The 15,658-nt window shown below is 43.4% G+C and overlaps 1 protein-coding gene across 3 annotated transcripts; it reads right to left on the bottom strand.

Annotated features, from left to right (window-relative positions):
- Positions 1–10,219: 10,219 nt before the first annotated feature.
- LOC119366066 lies at positions 10,220–15,652 on the bottom strand. 3 transcript variants are annotated; one of them, XR_005175905.1, is made up of 5 exons: positions 15,121–15,652; positions 14,842–15,009; positions 11,853–11,997; positions 10,741–11,159; positions 10,220–10,402 (listed from the first exon to the last, which is right to left on the bottom strand). XR_005175905.1 is itself a non-coding variant. In XM_037631729.1 (5 exons), exons 1-4 carry the CDS (start codon positions 15,403–15,405, stop codon positions 10,984–10,986), a joined length of 771 nt encoding a protein of 256 aa, XP_037487626.1. In that variant the 5' UTR covers positions 15,406–15,652; the 3' UTR covers positions 10,220–10,402; positions 10,741–10,983. The 3 variants fall into 3 exon arrangements, 1 of the variants encoding a protein (XP_037487626.1); XR_005175906.1 differs by having other exon boundaries at positions 13,068–15,009; XM_037631729.1 differs by having other exon boundaries at positions 11,853–11,994.
- Positions 15,653–15,658: the final 6 nt, after the last annotated feature.

Raw genomic sequence — 15,658 nt, forward strand, 5'->3', positions numbered from 1 at the left:
GCTGGCTGGGCCGCACAGTGGAGGAGCCCAGGTAAGCTCCTCCTGTTATATATTTTTCTGTTTTTTAATTTCTGACATTTGTTTTGATTTAAATAATATATTAAATCATTTATTTAACTTATGCCAATTTTTGCAGGAGCTATTTATATTATTCCAGAGCTCTTTTATAATTGGCATAATATTTGGGCATATATTAATATATATAATTAATATATTTCCAATGCAAATATTTATGCATTAATTCCAAATGCCCAAAATAAATGTCCATGAGCCACTAAAAATATTGGTTTGATTTTTATCTCTGTCCAATATTTTCAGAGAGCAACATGAGCATTTTCTTGGACCCTTTTGGAGAAATTTTTATTTGGGTCATTTTCAAAATGGTTCTGAGGGTTTCACAGATCCCCATTTCAAGTTTCTGATGAAAGAGTAAACATGATGCAACACTCTAATGCATGACTAGCTAGGGTGTGACATGGCCCTTCATCAGAAACAGGATAAGCATCATTTCTGGCTCAAGAGACAGATGCAAAGCCTCTTGGTGGATGTCAATCGCATTCGCAACCTTGCCACCAAGAATGCCTTTGTTGCTCATGAAACTTGCCGGCGATCATGGAAGAGTTTGACCCTGCTCAGTGCTGAAGCTGATCTTCAAGACGATGGCTTCAATGAAAGATTCCAGTTCGACTCCACTCCTGCACGGACTGCTGTCCTACGTCGTACTCCATCTCTTGAAGACTCTGAATATTCTTCCTCCGCGGCAATGGTAAATGCCAGAGTGATCGATGATGAAGATGATGCTACTTCACCACCTCCTACAACTGCACGCATCGACACTGCACCAAGTTCATCTGCACCGCCACCCAACGACGACAACCCTGCTGCTTCGCCTACTCATGTTAACGAGTAGATGCTCTATGTCTTCAAACCTTTTTGGTCCTTACTGACAAAAGGGGGAGAAGCGTATGAGTTGATAGTCTTCAAGCGGGTTCATATGGGCGGTTGCATTATATTTTGCTGCGTGCTTACAACTCTTTGCCTTTTGAAACATTTGGTTCTCTGAGTTGTAAGACCTAAACTTGATGGTCGTCTGCTACTTATTTGCTTCACTGCGATGTGATGATAAATTCCGCATGTGCGATGATAACTTCCGCACTTAGATCATTTTGCAGACGTCCATTTTTCATTATGCATGTCATTCTACTTGCTATATCAGTTCATGCATGATAAATTATCTTCATAAGTTGAAGTGGATCTCCACAAGTACAACCTGCCATGTGCATTTGCATTCCAAAAGCAAATTACTTACATGCACATCTTTAGGGGGAGCCCTTGCAACTTATGAAGACTATTTCCTGTCCTTACAATTTCACATATTTATCCCCGTTGAAAACTTCAACCAGTTTGTCATCAATCACCAAAAAGGGGGAGATTGTAAGTGCATCTAGTGCCACCCCTAGTTGGTTTTGGAGTATTGACGACAAAGTTGGTTGAGGGACTAATGCGTTTGAGAGAATTGCAGGATAACGCAGGTAGTGTCCCTCATTGATTCAGTTTACCTACCAGAGATGACCCCTAAAAATGTATGAAGACATTGAAGACAATGGTGGTATGAGAAGATATTCATATTGAAGACTATGACATGAGAAGACATTGCGTGAAGACTATGGAGCGCGAAGACTGTGTGGATTCGTTGCTTCCTTTTCTTCTTTGTTGAGTCATAGGAACCACCGTACTGTTAAGTGCGGTCCAAGTGAACTAAGTCAGAGTGACTGAAGTGATGCTCAACTCAAATCCTATGTCTTCGAGCGAATACAATGAGAGCAAACCTTATCCAGAGCTGGATGAGTCAGCTTTGCTTGTAGCCCAAGTAAAGTTGCCGCGTGTGTTTGAAATCTGACCGTTGGAACACGTGTCAGTTCCTTAGTGACCCAGGGTCATTTTGGACAAATCAGGTCGGGTTGCCTAGTGGCTATAAATAGCCCACCCCCTACACCATAAATTGGTGGCTGCTCAGAGTTAGTTTACGGCTTTTGTCGTTTTGAGAGCAACCCACGTCGAAGCCTTTGAGAGAGAAATCCTTGCGAGGACAAAGCCCAAACACCCAGAGCCAAAGAGTGTTAGGCATCACTGAAGTCTTTCTGTCTGTGTGACCTGAAGACTTATTACACTTGAGGACTGTGTATCCTCCAGCTAGTTAGGCGTCGCGTTCTGAGCATCCAAGAGTCATTGTGGATTGCCGGGTGAACGAAGTCTGTGAAGGTTCAGAAGTCTACCTTGAAGACTTACTAGAGTGATTGGGCGAGGACTAAGTGTCTTTAGCTCAAGGGGAATAAGGTGAAGACACAGTCTTCTGAGTTGAATCTCAGCCTCCCTAACCAGACGTACAGTTGTCACAGCAACTGGAACTGGTCCAACAAATCCTATGTCTTCAACAAGCAACTGGTTCTATCCATTTCCATCCTTTACTTAAGTTTGTCTTCATGAAGTCACTGCCCATATGTCTATCTGTTTGACTTCATTGCTTGACTACTATTGTTGATTGGCTTCATACTATCTTCCATCCTGATCCTACTACCTAGCTGCTATTAGTCTTCGTACATTAACGCTATTGCATACTTGACTATGGCTTGCTTGTTGTAGTCTATCTTCCGCTGCATATCAATTAGGTCATTTCTATTGTTTGTCTTCGAAACTTCCACGTTTTGAAGACTTTGATAAAAATCGCCTATTCACCCCCCTCTAGTCGATAACTAGCACTTTCACTCTTATAACTTCATGCTTGGTTTACCAACGCTACTGCTATGTTCATTTCACCCACTGATACATAATAACTCTTCATGCTCGCATCATACATCATCATATATAATAACAAGTCCTACTAATCATGCATCATCAGACAACTTCTACTCGTTATTAATAACAAGTCATACAATCATCATCCTCATAGTCATCGAACCCAACCCTACTTAATTGTTCTTAGCACATGATCATCAGTATCAGGTAGGACCTAAACACCCTTAAGGTAAAATAGCATAAAACAATATAGACCCTGACTCTCCATTATGAAGAATGGAGATCATCCTATCTCTAATTCTTGCGCTTCGCTTCCTTTTGCTTCCAAGAACCTCCTTATGACTGTCCATACATTTTTCCATTCTTTGATTGTCATGTCTCCACTTCTTTTAGAAATCTAGTATGGACAGTTGGGATTCGTAGGATGACCTGGTTGTATGTTCAAAACATCAAGGCGACCTTGTGTATACATCAGATGAGTCACACAATCATTCGGGATTATCTTTTGAAAAACATAGCAATAACTTCGTAGTTAGCAATGATGTACTAGTTTTAGAAGTATGCAAAAGATGCATGGATGTCGTAATAGTAAAAAATCTTACCAGGGTATCTCCATGGTAGTTACCGTAGTTCAACACGTGCACTAGTGGCACATATTAACCATAATGTTGAGGAGTTCGATTGTAGATATTGTAATTCTCAAGATCAGTACAAAATGCGATCAGATGATTTTCCCCCTAAGTTAATTCGGAGCCATCGGTGTAGTGGGTTTTGTCTACCATCTTCCGCACATTCTTTGAAGAATGAAAATAAGCTGTCAATGGAAATAAGCTGTCAACTATTTTGAAATAAACAATATAAATTACTTAATAACTATGTTTGAGAAGCTCACATGGCGGAAGAATTGGAAGTTTATCAACAACGACCCAAATGTCCATATTGTCTTGCTCGATTTTAGGATCACCAAGATCCATGGTGACAAGCATACACTCATCAAAACCATACATCTTGCAAAGTGCTTCCCATTTTTTGCAACCAAAATGGGTTACACTCTTAGAATTGTACAACTTTACTTTAAAATCCACACCATGATGGGTACTTAGGTGAATTTTTTTGGTTTCCATACTTTCATGGTCTTCAAAACCCATCCTCTCCAAGACATAGTGTCTTGCATAGCGTGGGATAAGCTAGTCGAATTGGAAAAGATGAAAAATACACGTTAAAATAGTTGAAGTCGTGCTTAATTACAAAAAAAAACTATTGTTGTCATTGTGTACCGTTTCAACATCGAAGGTCTCCTCGATCTTAATGCTGAAGCGCCGATCTTCGTCCAGCTCAAGGAACCTGTTGCACATACCTCGGTCGTCGTGGCACCAGTCGCACTCCCCCGGGCGGTTTTCGGCGTCCGAGTACGACATTTCCTATGTTCATAATTTAAATATTAAACTTTTACAATTAAATATATGTACTAAAAAACCTAAATTAGATCATTATTATTCATCACGGGTTGAATGTCGGTGATGGTAGCTCCTCCTTTCATTCCCGAGTGCATTATTACACCAAATTGTCTAGCACACGGGAATGAAGGAGAAGCTACCCCCACGACGGCGTGGATGCGATGGAGGGGGCTCCTAAATTTCTGCATAGTGCTCTCCAATTTTAGCATTCAAAGTAGGAGTACTTTTTCAATATGAGCATTCAATAAGCAAAACCAAATCGTAAAATAAAGGTATTCAAATTAGCATGCATTCAATTATAAGCAAAAGTACATCATCTCTTGTGTTCGTACATCGTCGAATATTATCACTAATACTCCTCGAATACTATCATACATATAGCATCGCTAATACAGCTAGAACCGTAGCGCCCGACGGGTATCGTGACGGGCGGTGGAAACCCAAAGATAAGGAACCATCACAGGATCATAGCTCCAATGAGATCCCTGAAGAACCTGTCAGGTATTGTCGAACCTGCCCTCCAACGCAACCATGTAGCGACGGACGTGCTCGTCCTCCTCGCTGACACGGTGACGTACCACCTCCGCGGTGTCCGGAAGCCTCGGCATTGTCACTGGCCCACGCGACCGCCACCAAACAAGGATCGGGTCAACAATGGGCTGGCTCCTCACCAACCTACGCCCCTCGGAAGGTAGCACCTCCCAATACCAGCCCGGCGGAGCCCAGTCCCAGACATGACCCCTCTGATCAAGCAGGCCTCCTCTGCCGAGTCGACGACGAGGATACAGGATAGGCATCGTCTACGTCGATGCGGGATTAATTGCTTGAACTAAAAAAATAAACTACTTCTATTAATTTTCTTGCTAAAAATAAACTACTTCTATATATAGTAAAATAAAGTAGTTTTATTAAATCATCTAGTTCAACTACTAAGCACTTACTATAAATAAATCAAGTAGTACTTACTGAAAATAAACTACTTCTATAGTAAAATAAAGTAGTTTTATTAAATCAACTAGTTCAACTATATATTAAGCACTTACTATAAATAAAATAAAGTAGTACTTACTAAAAATAAACTAGTTTAACTAGTTCTATTATTTTTCTAACTAATTATATTAAACACTTTCTCTTCTTATTTTCCTTTTTCCTCTCCTGCTTTTTCTTCTAAATATGAACATATACATAAATGACTTTGATCATACACAATTTTCTTATACATACACAATATGAACGTATACATAAATTGACAAAGAAAATTCTATGAACAAAAAAATCATTAAAATTCTATGAACAAAATTACAACAGAAAAAAATCATAAAATTCTATGAACAGAAAAAGCATAAAAAATGACATATTCGATCTTTGCATATATATGAACATATAAACATGCATATTCATCAATAATATCACCAAAAAAATCTATGAACAGAAAAAAATCTAACACAATATGAACAAATTACACAATATGAAAAAAAATCTAACAAAAAAATCTATGAACAAAATCTAACTCAATTAACTACACATCTAAATTACTACACATCTAAATTAAGTATACAACTAATTAAATTAGCAAAATTCATATAAGCTCACGGGGATGGCAACGGCGTGAGGGGCGCGGCGAGGGCGACGGGCAGGGGATGGCGACGGCGACGGTGCGTGAGGGGCGGCACGGCGACGGGCGATGGTGAGGGGCGGCGCGGCGACGGGCGATGAGCGAGGCAGGGCCGGCGGCGTCGCGGGGCACGGGGCGCGGGGCGACGACGGCGTCGGGGCGGCGCGGGACGGCGTCAGAGGGAGGGTGCCGACGGCAACGACAAGGCGGAGAGGGGCAGCCTGGCGTCGTCAGGGCGGGGAAGACGAACTGAATGAAATTTTCACGAGTGCTAGTTATATAGACGAAGCATTGGTCCCGGTTCGTGAGACAAACCGGGATGAATAAGCAGAGGCCTTTGGTCCCGGTTGGTGGCACCAACCGGGACTACAGGCCTTGTGCTGGTGCAGTGCAGTGGGAAGTTTAGTCCCACCTCTCTAGCTGAGAGAGCTCAGCACCTGTTTATAAGTTGCGTTGCAGCTAAGGTGCTGAGCTCCTCTCTAATATGCAGGCATTACTTTCCTGCCCTTGTCACTGCCGTGTTGGGCCTATTGGGCCTGCGGGCCTACATCCTGGCCCATGTATACACGGGTTTCTAGTCGTATGCAGGCCGTGTGGCCCATTAGGTGGCACGTGCAAACTCAGCCCAGTACTCTCTCTTGATTTTTCTCCACTGCGACCCGTCAGCGGGTGCTCTCAACTTCCTGTCTTTCTTACGGTCCTCACTGTGCCATCGCATCAACTTGGCATGCTCTTTGTTTCTGAACAGTCGCTTCAACCATGGTATTGTAGGAGCATACCACATCACCTTCGCAGGAACTCTCTTCCTGCGGGGCTCACCATCAACATCACCAGGGTCATCTCGTCTGATCTTATACCGCAATGCACCGCATATCGGGCATGCGTTCAAATCCTCATACTCACCGTGGTAGAGGATGCAGTCATTAGGCCATGCATGTATCTTCTGCACCTCCAATCCTAGAGGGCATACGACCTTCTTTGCTGCGTACGTACTGTCGGTTAATTCATTATCCTTTGGAAGCTTCTTCTTCAATATTTTCAGTAGATTCTCAAATCCTTTGTCAGACACAACATTCTCTGCCTTCCACTGCAGCAATTCCAGTATGGTACCCAGCTTTGTGTTGCCATCTTCTCAATTGGGGTACAACCCTTTTTTGTGATCCAATAACATGCGATCAAACTTTAGCTTCTCCTTTTGACTTTCGCATTGCGTCCTTGCATCGACAATGACCCGGCGGAGATCATCATCATCGGGCACATCGTCTGGTTTCTCTTGATCTTCAGTAGCTTCCCCCGTTGCAGCATCATCGGGCACATCGTCTGGTTCCTCTTGATCTTCAGCAGCTCCCCCCGTTGCAGCATCACCGTATTCAGGGGGTACATAGTTTTCATCGTCCTCTTCTTCTTCGCCGTCTTCCATCATAACACCTATTTCTCCGTGCCTCGTCCAAACATTATATTGTGGCATGAAACCCTTGTAAAGCAGGTGGGTGTGAAGGAATTTCCGGTCAGAGTAAGACTTTGTATTCCCACATTTAGTGCATGGACAACACATAAAACCATTCTGCTTGTTTGCCTCAGCCACTTCGAGAAAATTATGCATACCCTGAATGTACTCGGAGGTGTGTCTGTCACCATACATCCATTGCCGATTCATCTGCATGCATTATATATAATTATGTGTGTCAAAAGTAAGAAAATCAGACAAATATCTATCTAAAGTAAGAAAATCAAACAAGTATCAGAAAGAAGATAAGAACAAGGGGCTCACCATGGTGGTGCCGGCGACGAGATCGGCGCGGGCGATCAACGACGGTGAAAACGGGGATGGGGCGTGACGGATCGCTAAATCTAGACAAATATCGGGGAAAATGGAGCTCCGAGGTTGACCTTCGAGAGGAGAAAGCTTAACTAGTGTGGCTCGGGCATTTCATTGAACACCTCATGGCATAGGAGGTGAACTAGAGCACCCAAATGCCCTCCCCTCACCGGCTTGAAAAACCAGAGCACTGTGGAGTGCTCTGCCGCGGCGATGGGTATATATAGGAAATTTATTTGTCCCGGTTCATGGCACGAACCGGGACTAAAGGACCCCCTTCTACACCGGTTCAAGACATGAACCGGTACCAATGGCTGTGGGCCAGGAGCAAGGTCCATTGGTCCCGGTTCGTGCCTAGAATCGGGACAAATCGGTCGAGACGAACCGGGACCAATGCCCACGAGGCCCCGGCCGCCCCCTGGACTCATGTACCGGGTCTAATCCCCCCCATGGGTCCCGATTCATGAAGAACCGGGACTAATGGGCTGGCCAGTCCTGAACGATAGCCCTGTTTTCTACTAGCACTAGTAGAAAAGGGGGCATTTGTCCCGGTTCGTAAGGGCCTTTAGTCCCGGTTCATGAACCGGGACCAATGGGTCGTTACTAATACCTCCCACCTTTAGTCCCGGTTTAAACACGAACCGGGACAGATGGGCCTCCACGTGGCCGGTGCGCCGAGCCGAGGCAGGTGGGCCTTTGGTCCCTGTTGGTGGCACCAATCGGGACCAAAAGGCGATGTTTTTTTTAAAAAGTTGCTGCTTTAGGGGGTTTGGGGGTTATTTTTAGGTTGTTATTAGTTAGCTAATAGAGAGAAGTGTCATCTCTTATATCTTCCTCCTTGGTTTACCATTGCTGCTATGTTCATTTCACCCCCTGATATAATAACTCATGCATGCTCGCATCATACATCATCATATATAATAACAAGTCCTAATCATGCATCATATGCATCATACAACTTCTACTCATTATTAATAATAAGTCATACGATCATCATCCTCATATTCATCGAACCCAACCCTACATATAATTGTTCTTAGCACATGATCATCAGTATCAGGTAGGACCTAAACACCCTTAAGGTAAAATAGCATAAAATAATATAGACCCTGACTCTCCATTATGAAGAATGGAGATCATCCTGTCTCCAATTTTTGCGCTTCGCTGCCTTTTGCTTCCAAGAAGCTCCTTACGACTGTCCATACATTTTTTCCATTCTTTGATTGTCATGTCTCCACTTCTTTTAGAAACCCGGTATGGACAGTTCAGATTCGTAGGAAGACCTGGTTGTATGTTCAAAACATGAAGGCTACCATGCGTATACATCAGATGAGGCACACAATCATTCGGGATTATCTGTTGAAAAACATAGTAATAAATTCGTAGTTAGCAATGATGTACTAGTTTTAGAAGTGTGCAAAAAGATGCACGGATGTCGTAATAGTAAAAAATCTTACCAGGGTATCTCCATGGTAGTTACCGTAGTTCAACACGTGCACTAGTGGCACGTATTGACCATAATGTTGAGGAGTTCGATTGTAGACATTGTAATTCTCAAGATCAGTACAAAATGCGCTCAGATGATTTTTTTCTCCCTATAAGTTAATTCGAAGCCATGGGTGTAGTGGGTTTTGTCTACCATCTTCCGCACATTCTTTGAAGAATGAAAATAAGCTCTCAATGGAAATAAGATGTCAACTATTTTAAATTAAACAATATAAATTACTTAATAACTATGTTAAGCTCACATGGGGGAAGAATTGGAGGTGTATCCACAAGGACCCAAATCGAAGGTCTGTCTTGCTTGATTGTAGGATCACCAAGATCCATGGTGACAAGCATACCCTCATCAAAACCATACATCTTGCAAAGTGCTTCCCAATTTTTGCAACCAAAATGGGTTACACTCTCAGCATTGTACAACTTTACTTGAAAATCCACACCCACTACAAGAAATATGTCAACTTGTGACCTTGACTATTGGTCACTGAAAGGTCACTGTTTTTCATTTGCGACCTTTTAGTGACCAAAAACAGAAGGTCAAAAGCTGACGGTCGTAAACTGACATTCACGACCTTCTCTGTGAGAAGGTCGTAGACGTTTACGACCAAAACAGAAGGTCGTTGAACCCATGACCTTTTGTTTTGGTCACTAGCTGTCTGCCTAGGCCACGTCGGATCCGACGTGGCAATCTGACGTGGCAAAATTACGACCAATTAAAAAGGTCAAAAATTAGAATCGACCCGGTCCAATTGTGTGTTTATATGGGCCGAGCCCATTAATTCAGCCAATTTAGTGTATTTTTTCTGTCAATTTTTGTTAGCTTCATGGGCCAAGCCCAACATCGCAGCCTTTTTATTTTTGGGCCATGGCCATTTTGGCTGAGCAGTTCAAGAATATTTTTTTTAAAGATGGGTCCACTATTCAAATGGGTCCCAATTGTCAGGTTCTTCTAGTAAGTGGGTCCCAATTGTCAAGGTCATTTTCTTTAAATTTCAATTTGCTAGTAAATAAATCACCAACATTCAAATGGGAACAAATAGAACACACACAGTACTTCACATAACAGCCAGAATCAGTTTGATACATCATACAACAAAGATACAATAGCAGAATCATTGTGTTACATCATATAACACATATACAATGGCAATCACAGTCTAGATACTCGAGGTCTCATCAACTTCGCATTCCCTAGATTCCCAGCTTCCAAATCTGTAGCACAAAATCAACGCCATGTTAATAGACCAAACTTGGTGTTACAACAGATGAATGAATATGTTAGGCAAAATAAGTAGCATGGTATTGAGAATACAAGTACTCAAGGAAAGTAACCCATTTTCAGCGTGCTTAAGTTCAAGTTTTTTTATCATAACATTTAGATCCAAGAAGACATGAACACGCTTGACAGAATTTACATGAATACGTTGTGTAAGATAAATTGCACATAAAAAGAATAATAATCAGGAAAACTTTCAAAGGAAAACAAGTACATTGCACCAATATAATTCTACACATTCCACATTGCATTTGTTACATTACTCTTCACAGACCTGGACCTCTTGGACTCTCAAGAGGTTTTCGTCCTCTCCAACTCCGCATGCATCCACTCCTCCAGCTCTAAGCAACTTTCAGCACACCAGCAATAGCCGCTCGAACATGCACACAAACAGACACGACGACAAACAAATTAAGGCTAGTAAGAGAATTCAACATAAGACTTGTTAGACAGCTGCATAAATGGAGACTGGCAGCTTAGCAATCAACAACAACTGAGGGCACACGCGCACACCTTATCAAGAAACATCCTGATCTCGACAAGGCTGAGCGCGACAGGGTGGCCATCGACTGACTGACCCTTGGCCTCGCGTAGAAGGTAGTAGACGAGGCCCTGGCAGTAGCTCAGTAGAAGGTGGTGCTTGGCCTCCAGGTACCCCATGCCCTCGCACGTCGGCAGCTGGTTCTTCCTCACCTATACCAATACACAAGCAGTCAAGCACACAAGAAAACAAACAGAATACTCAGTTTTGTGGATCCTGCTACCCGTTGCTTAAATGCTGCCTTATTCTTACACAAGTGAACTTATCATAGATCATGAAGCAGGCGGAGCTGGGATTTTGCTTTTTCTCTGGAACTAATAGAACATGCTAACAATATTATAAATGTTGCTTCACGGCCACTGATTACTTGCTCATTGCACGGGGATTTTAATCAGTGTGACAACTAGTCACTAGATACAAAACAATTCATATAAACAGGGCATACCAAGCAGCATACCAAGAAAAAAACAGACTTCAAACATGCTAGCTAGCTATAATTTGTTGCAATCCTGATGGTACAAACAAACTAGCTAGATTAAACACCCACAGTTAACACAGCCTAGCTGTAGTAACTAACAAGGCCACTATAAATTATTGGCATGCATGATCTGCAATACTAGGAGGCCGAGTCAATGCACATCACATTAACTACAAATGGGGTCTACTACAAGAGCACAATTTAACAAGTGTGCTACTCCAAATCATCATCACTTGTAAATAGGTATGATCTTTTCCATGACACAAGCACGGAAAGTACAAACAAAATCACCCATGCACATGAAACAGAGCAAGGTAGTACTATAGCAGCACAAGAGAGGGGGCTAGAAGGTAGGAGACGAACTCACATGAGGGGAGATTGTAGCCGATGACGCACATGGCCACGGTCTTCGTCCCGCGATAGAGGAGGTTGTAGCCGAGTTGGACCATGTGCGGAGCGTCGTCGTGGCGGTGGATGCCCTGGTTGTCGTCATCGTCCACAGAGGATGCCTACTGCTCCGAATCAAACAAATAAGTAAGAGTTAGTGTTGTTGATCTAGTACAGAAATTAAGCAAGCGAGTATAGGAGACACATGCACGTGCTACTGCTAGTATGTATAGACATCAATCAAGTTGGCTGTGTGTGTGCACTTGAGCTAGCTTAGTATGTACAGTCCATGGTTGGGCTCCAAAACAAACAGATCATGCTAGTGTCAACAGAATCAAGCCAGTAGAATAGAAACAGACCATGCCATGATGAAGTTTAAAATAGAATAAACAATGCACATACATTTTCTAGTGGAAAATCACAGAAACAGTTGATGAAAATCTGCATCCGAAATTCTAACAATGCCATGTCTACAACAAAACAAGACTAGGATGATTGTTGTTATTCTAATGCAGCAATAAAACAAACCTAACTACATTGTTCAGCAACTTTGAATAACAAAAAAATCTACCATTTATGATTAATTCAACAAAAAAATAAATAGCATAGGCCTTTTGGGACAAACAAAACTAAACAACGAGCACAACATGATATGGATATCTCAAAACAAATTCTCCTCGGAAAATACTTTGGAACACATATGGACAACATACGAAACTGATCTACAATCTACAATAAGATATACCAGTCTCGTCAAATCAGGTTGCTAAATCTCCCAATGCCACATCAGTAACAACCACTAGATCATGAATCAACGCTACATGAGTCGAGAGTTAATCTATCTGAGGACAGGCATAGAACCCAATAGCAGTACACGCTACAACCGATCAACCACATGAATCCCTAGGCAAAACACGCTACAACTCATCAACCACATGAATCCCTACACAGTCCCTACTGTGAACTTTGTGACATATAGAGGCCACCACCAGGGGACATGAAAAGCATATAGTGTGAACTTTGTGCATCTTAATTTAGTAGCAGCATATAGTGTGGACTGTGTAGTCCATATCATCTGCCACGTCTTCAGCTGAAATGCATAAACAGAGCCAAAGGATGCATCCGTTGATTTTGTCAGTAAATGTATTATGTGCTTTCAAGCTCAAAACAACATCACAGAACATGTTTGACTCACCAGTTATCTGGACTAGCACTCCATTCACGCTACAGAGATCGCTCGGACTGTCGAGTCTCCATGAACTAGCTCACAGAGGGCTTCCACAAAGTCCTTGTAGAATCCAACAATACTTGCCAGCCACACAGAAACATCAGAGCAACATAAGCCCCTGATTGAGCACTCAAACACAGCATATAACACGCAAAGCTAACACGACAACGACGTGTGCAAATCCTAATGATATACGGTTGTTTCCAGCATATAACGACGTGTGAGAATTAGCAACTTTTTCATTGCAACTGAATGTTGGGGCTCTGCCAGATCTGATACAATAGAGATAGAGTACTGCCATTTTGGATATGTGTATGATTGGTGGTTTATAAGATGTTGAGATGCATGGTCTGGAACATGCATATATTCTTTCTTGAGAATATTATTAACTCTTGGCAGCACTGTTGGACACTACTACTATCATCTTGTACTACTGTCACACATGGCAATAACCAAACAGTCTTTCAGAGCACAAGCCCATGCTTCGTCAATTCCTGGGGTAAGCAAAGGGATCAATCGCCGCTCAACTTCGATTGGTCCTTATATCTGTGATAAACATTGTAGCCCTTGCAAAGTTCATCTCAGAAATGAGAAAAAAGGAACCACGCCAAAAGAAAAATAGTAGTAGAAAACTACGGAGCAAATCCATTATTCTCACATCACTGCTTCATACTAGTACAGTGCGCATTACTCATCATTCAGTTGTAACTGAAAAATCATCTTGAGGGTCTCAGAAAACACAGAGTAACTGAAGAAGAAAACAAATCGATACTGATCCTACGGTTACTAGTAGCACCTGTGAATCGTATCGCACTACTGGTTCAGTTTCTGAAGAAACATGAATGAATTAATGCATCTACAAATGAAATTATGCCCACATGACTTGATGCTTCAGAAGCAAGAAGGTTGCATGCTTCTTTACTAAGAAAGCCAAGCATCAAACTACAAGTGTTTAATTGTCGAATTAACGGCCATCAAAAAGAACAAAATGGAAATATTTTACATTCCAAACGAAGCTATGCACAAAGATGTTTTCAAAACAGTCTCCAAGATAAGGAGAACAAAGACAAGGCGCTCTTTTTGTTTTGTTTTTTTGCGGGAAAAAAGACAAGGCACTCAAGTATGCAGTTTGAAAGCATTAAACACGCGATGTCTCAAAGCTTCAATGGAGCTTACTAAGTTACTCATTAGATTCATCTCATCCACCAATAAGATAAAAGTGAAAAATGTTTCACATTATGAGATGTAGTTGTTTTTACCAGCCATATGATGATGCCACTTGTGCCCCTAGTGCTGCAAGGTTAACATTGCAACTGTATACTGCCTTGAGTACATATTTTGTAACCACAGCCCCAAATTTTATTTGCAAGTCATCGACTCATGATCAAGCATACTAATTGGTTTTTTCAAACCCATCCTGGCTTTCCCCAACCTGAACTTACTAGTTAACGCAAAGCTATCGGCACAAGATTCTGACAGAAAATGGCTCTGACAGAAAATGGCTCTGAGCCATCCAATTCATAAACAATACACCATGGCTACGTAATGATTCCTACCGAGTTTCAGTTTCAGTTGAGCCTAAAATAGTCTGACAGTCCAAGCGCAGATGTTTGGCTTGGCGCATATCTATACTCTAGATAACAAATACGTATATGCAGAGGTGCAACCGAACTGGACTCTATCTACGGGTGGCGACAGGGGACGCAACAACAATGCGCACGCAGTGGCAGTTGGGACGCACCTCGATGCTGGCGAAGCCAAAGAGCGTGCGGAAGTCGGTGATGGCGATTGCCATCTCCGGCTTGTGATTGGCGTCCCGGTACGTGGACGAGCGCATGGCGTTCAGCAGCTCCGCCAGGCCCTTGTCTGGGTGCGCCTGGATCGACAGCGGCTTGGCCACTGACAACACCTGCAGAAAAATCACGCGCCAAGGACGCGGGCACATAAAAGAGTCAGCTTCACGAACACGTCATGGTTGAGGAACAGAACGGGCAAGCGAGCGAAGGAAAGGAAGTGGCACCTTGAAGAGGAACGGGAGGTCGCCGGCCCAGCACGGCGACCGTGGGGTTGCGCGCAAGCCAGACACCGAGTGGCTCGCCACCGGGGGGCACGACGGACGGCGCGGCCGGGTGCGTGCCCATCCAGAGCTCCACGTAGGGGCGGTCCTCGTGGATTTTGGCGGCGGTGGCGGCTGGATTGGGGGAGAGACGGGCGTCGATGGGGTTGGGGATGGGGATCCGGAAGGCCCGGTGTGGTCGTGGAGGATCTGGCCGTGACTGACCTCGTAGGCTGGATCCGGCGCCATAGGAGAGAGGGAGAGGTATGGTACAGGGCAGTGGCTGGGGAAGAATCGACAGCGGTGGGTGTGAGAGGAGGACGATAGGATTCCCGCCTGAGGTCACCAGGATCGGGAGCCGGTGGTGGCGGTGGCAAGGGAGGAGTGCAGCGCTAGGTTAGGGTGGGTCGGCGTCGGTGGGTGAGTAGGACGACGAGGTCGGCGGTGGCTGGGAGAGGCCGGGAGGAGGTGGATCGGGAGGTGCCGGGGATGGGGAGGAGGT

Source organism: Triticum dicoccoides, chromosome 2B, assembly GCF_002162155.2.
Source record: "Triticum dicoccoides isolate Atlit2015 ecotype Zavitan chromosome 2B, WEW_v2.0, whole genome shotgun sequence".
In the NCBI taxonomy this organism is placed as follows: Eukaryota; Viridiplantae; Streptophyta; class Magnoliopsida; order Poales; family Poaceae; genus Triticum; species Triticum dicoccoides.

Coding starts and splice junctions, on each gene's coding strand:
- LOC119366066 (XM_037631729.1), bottom strand. CDS start 15,405: ATGGCGCCGGATCCAGCCTACGAGGTCAGTCACGGCCAGATCCTCCAC. Junction 15,010..15,120: donor ACCTCCCGTTCCTCTTCAAG/GTGCCACTTCCT, acceptor ATTTTTCTGCAG/GTGTTGTCAGTGGCCAAGCC. Junction 11,160..11,852: donor CGGCTACAATCTCCCCTCAT/GTGAGTTCGTCT, acceptor GTATTGGTATAG/GTGAGGAAGAACCAGCTGCC.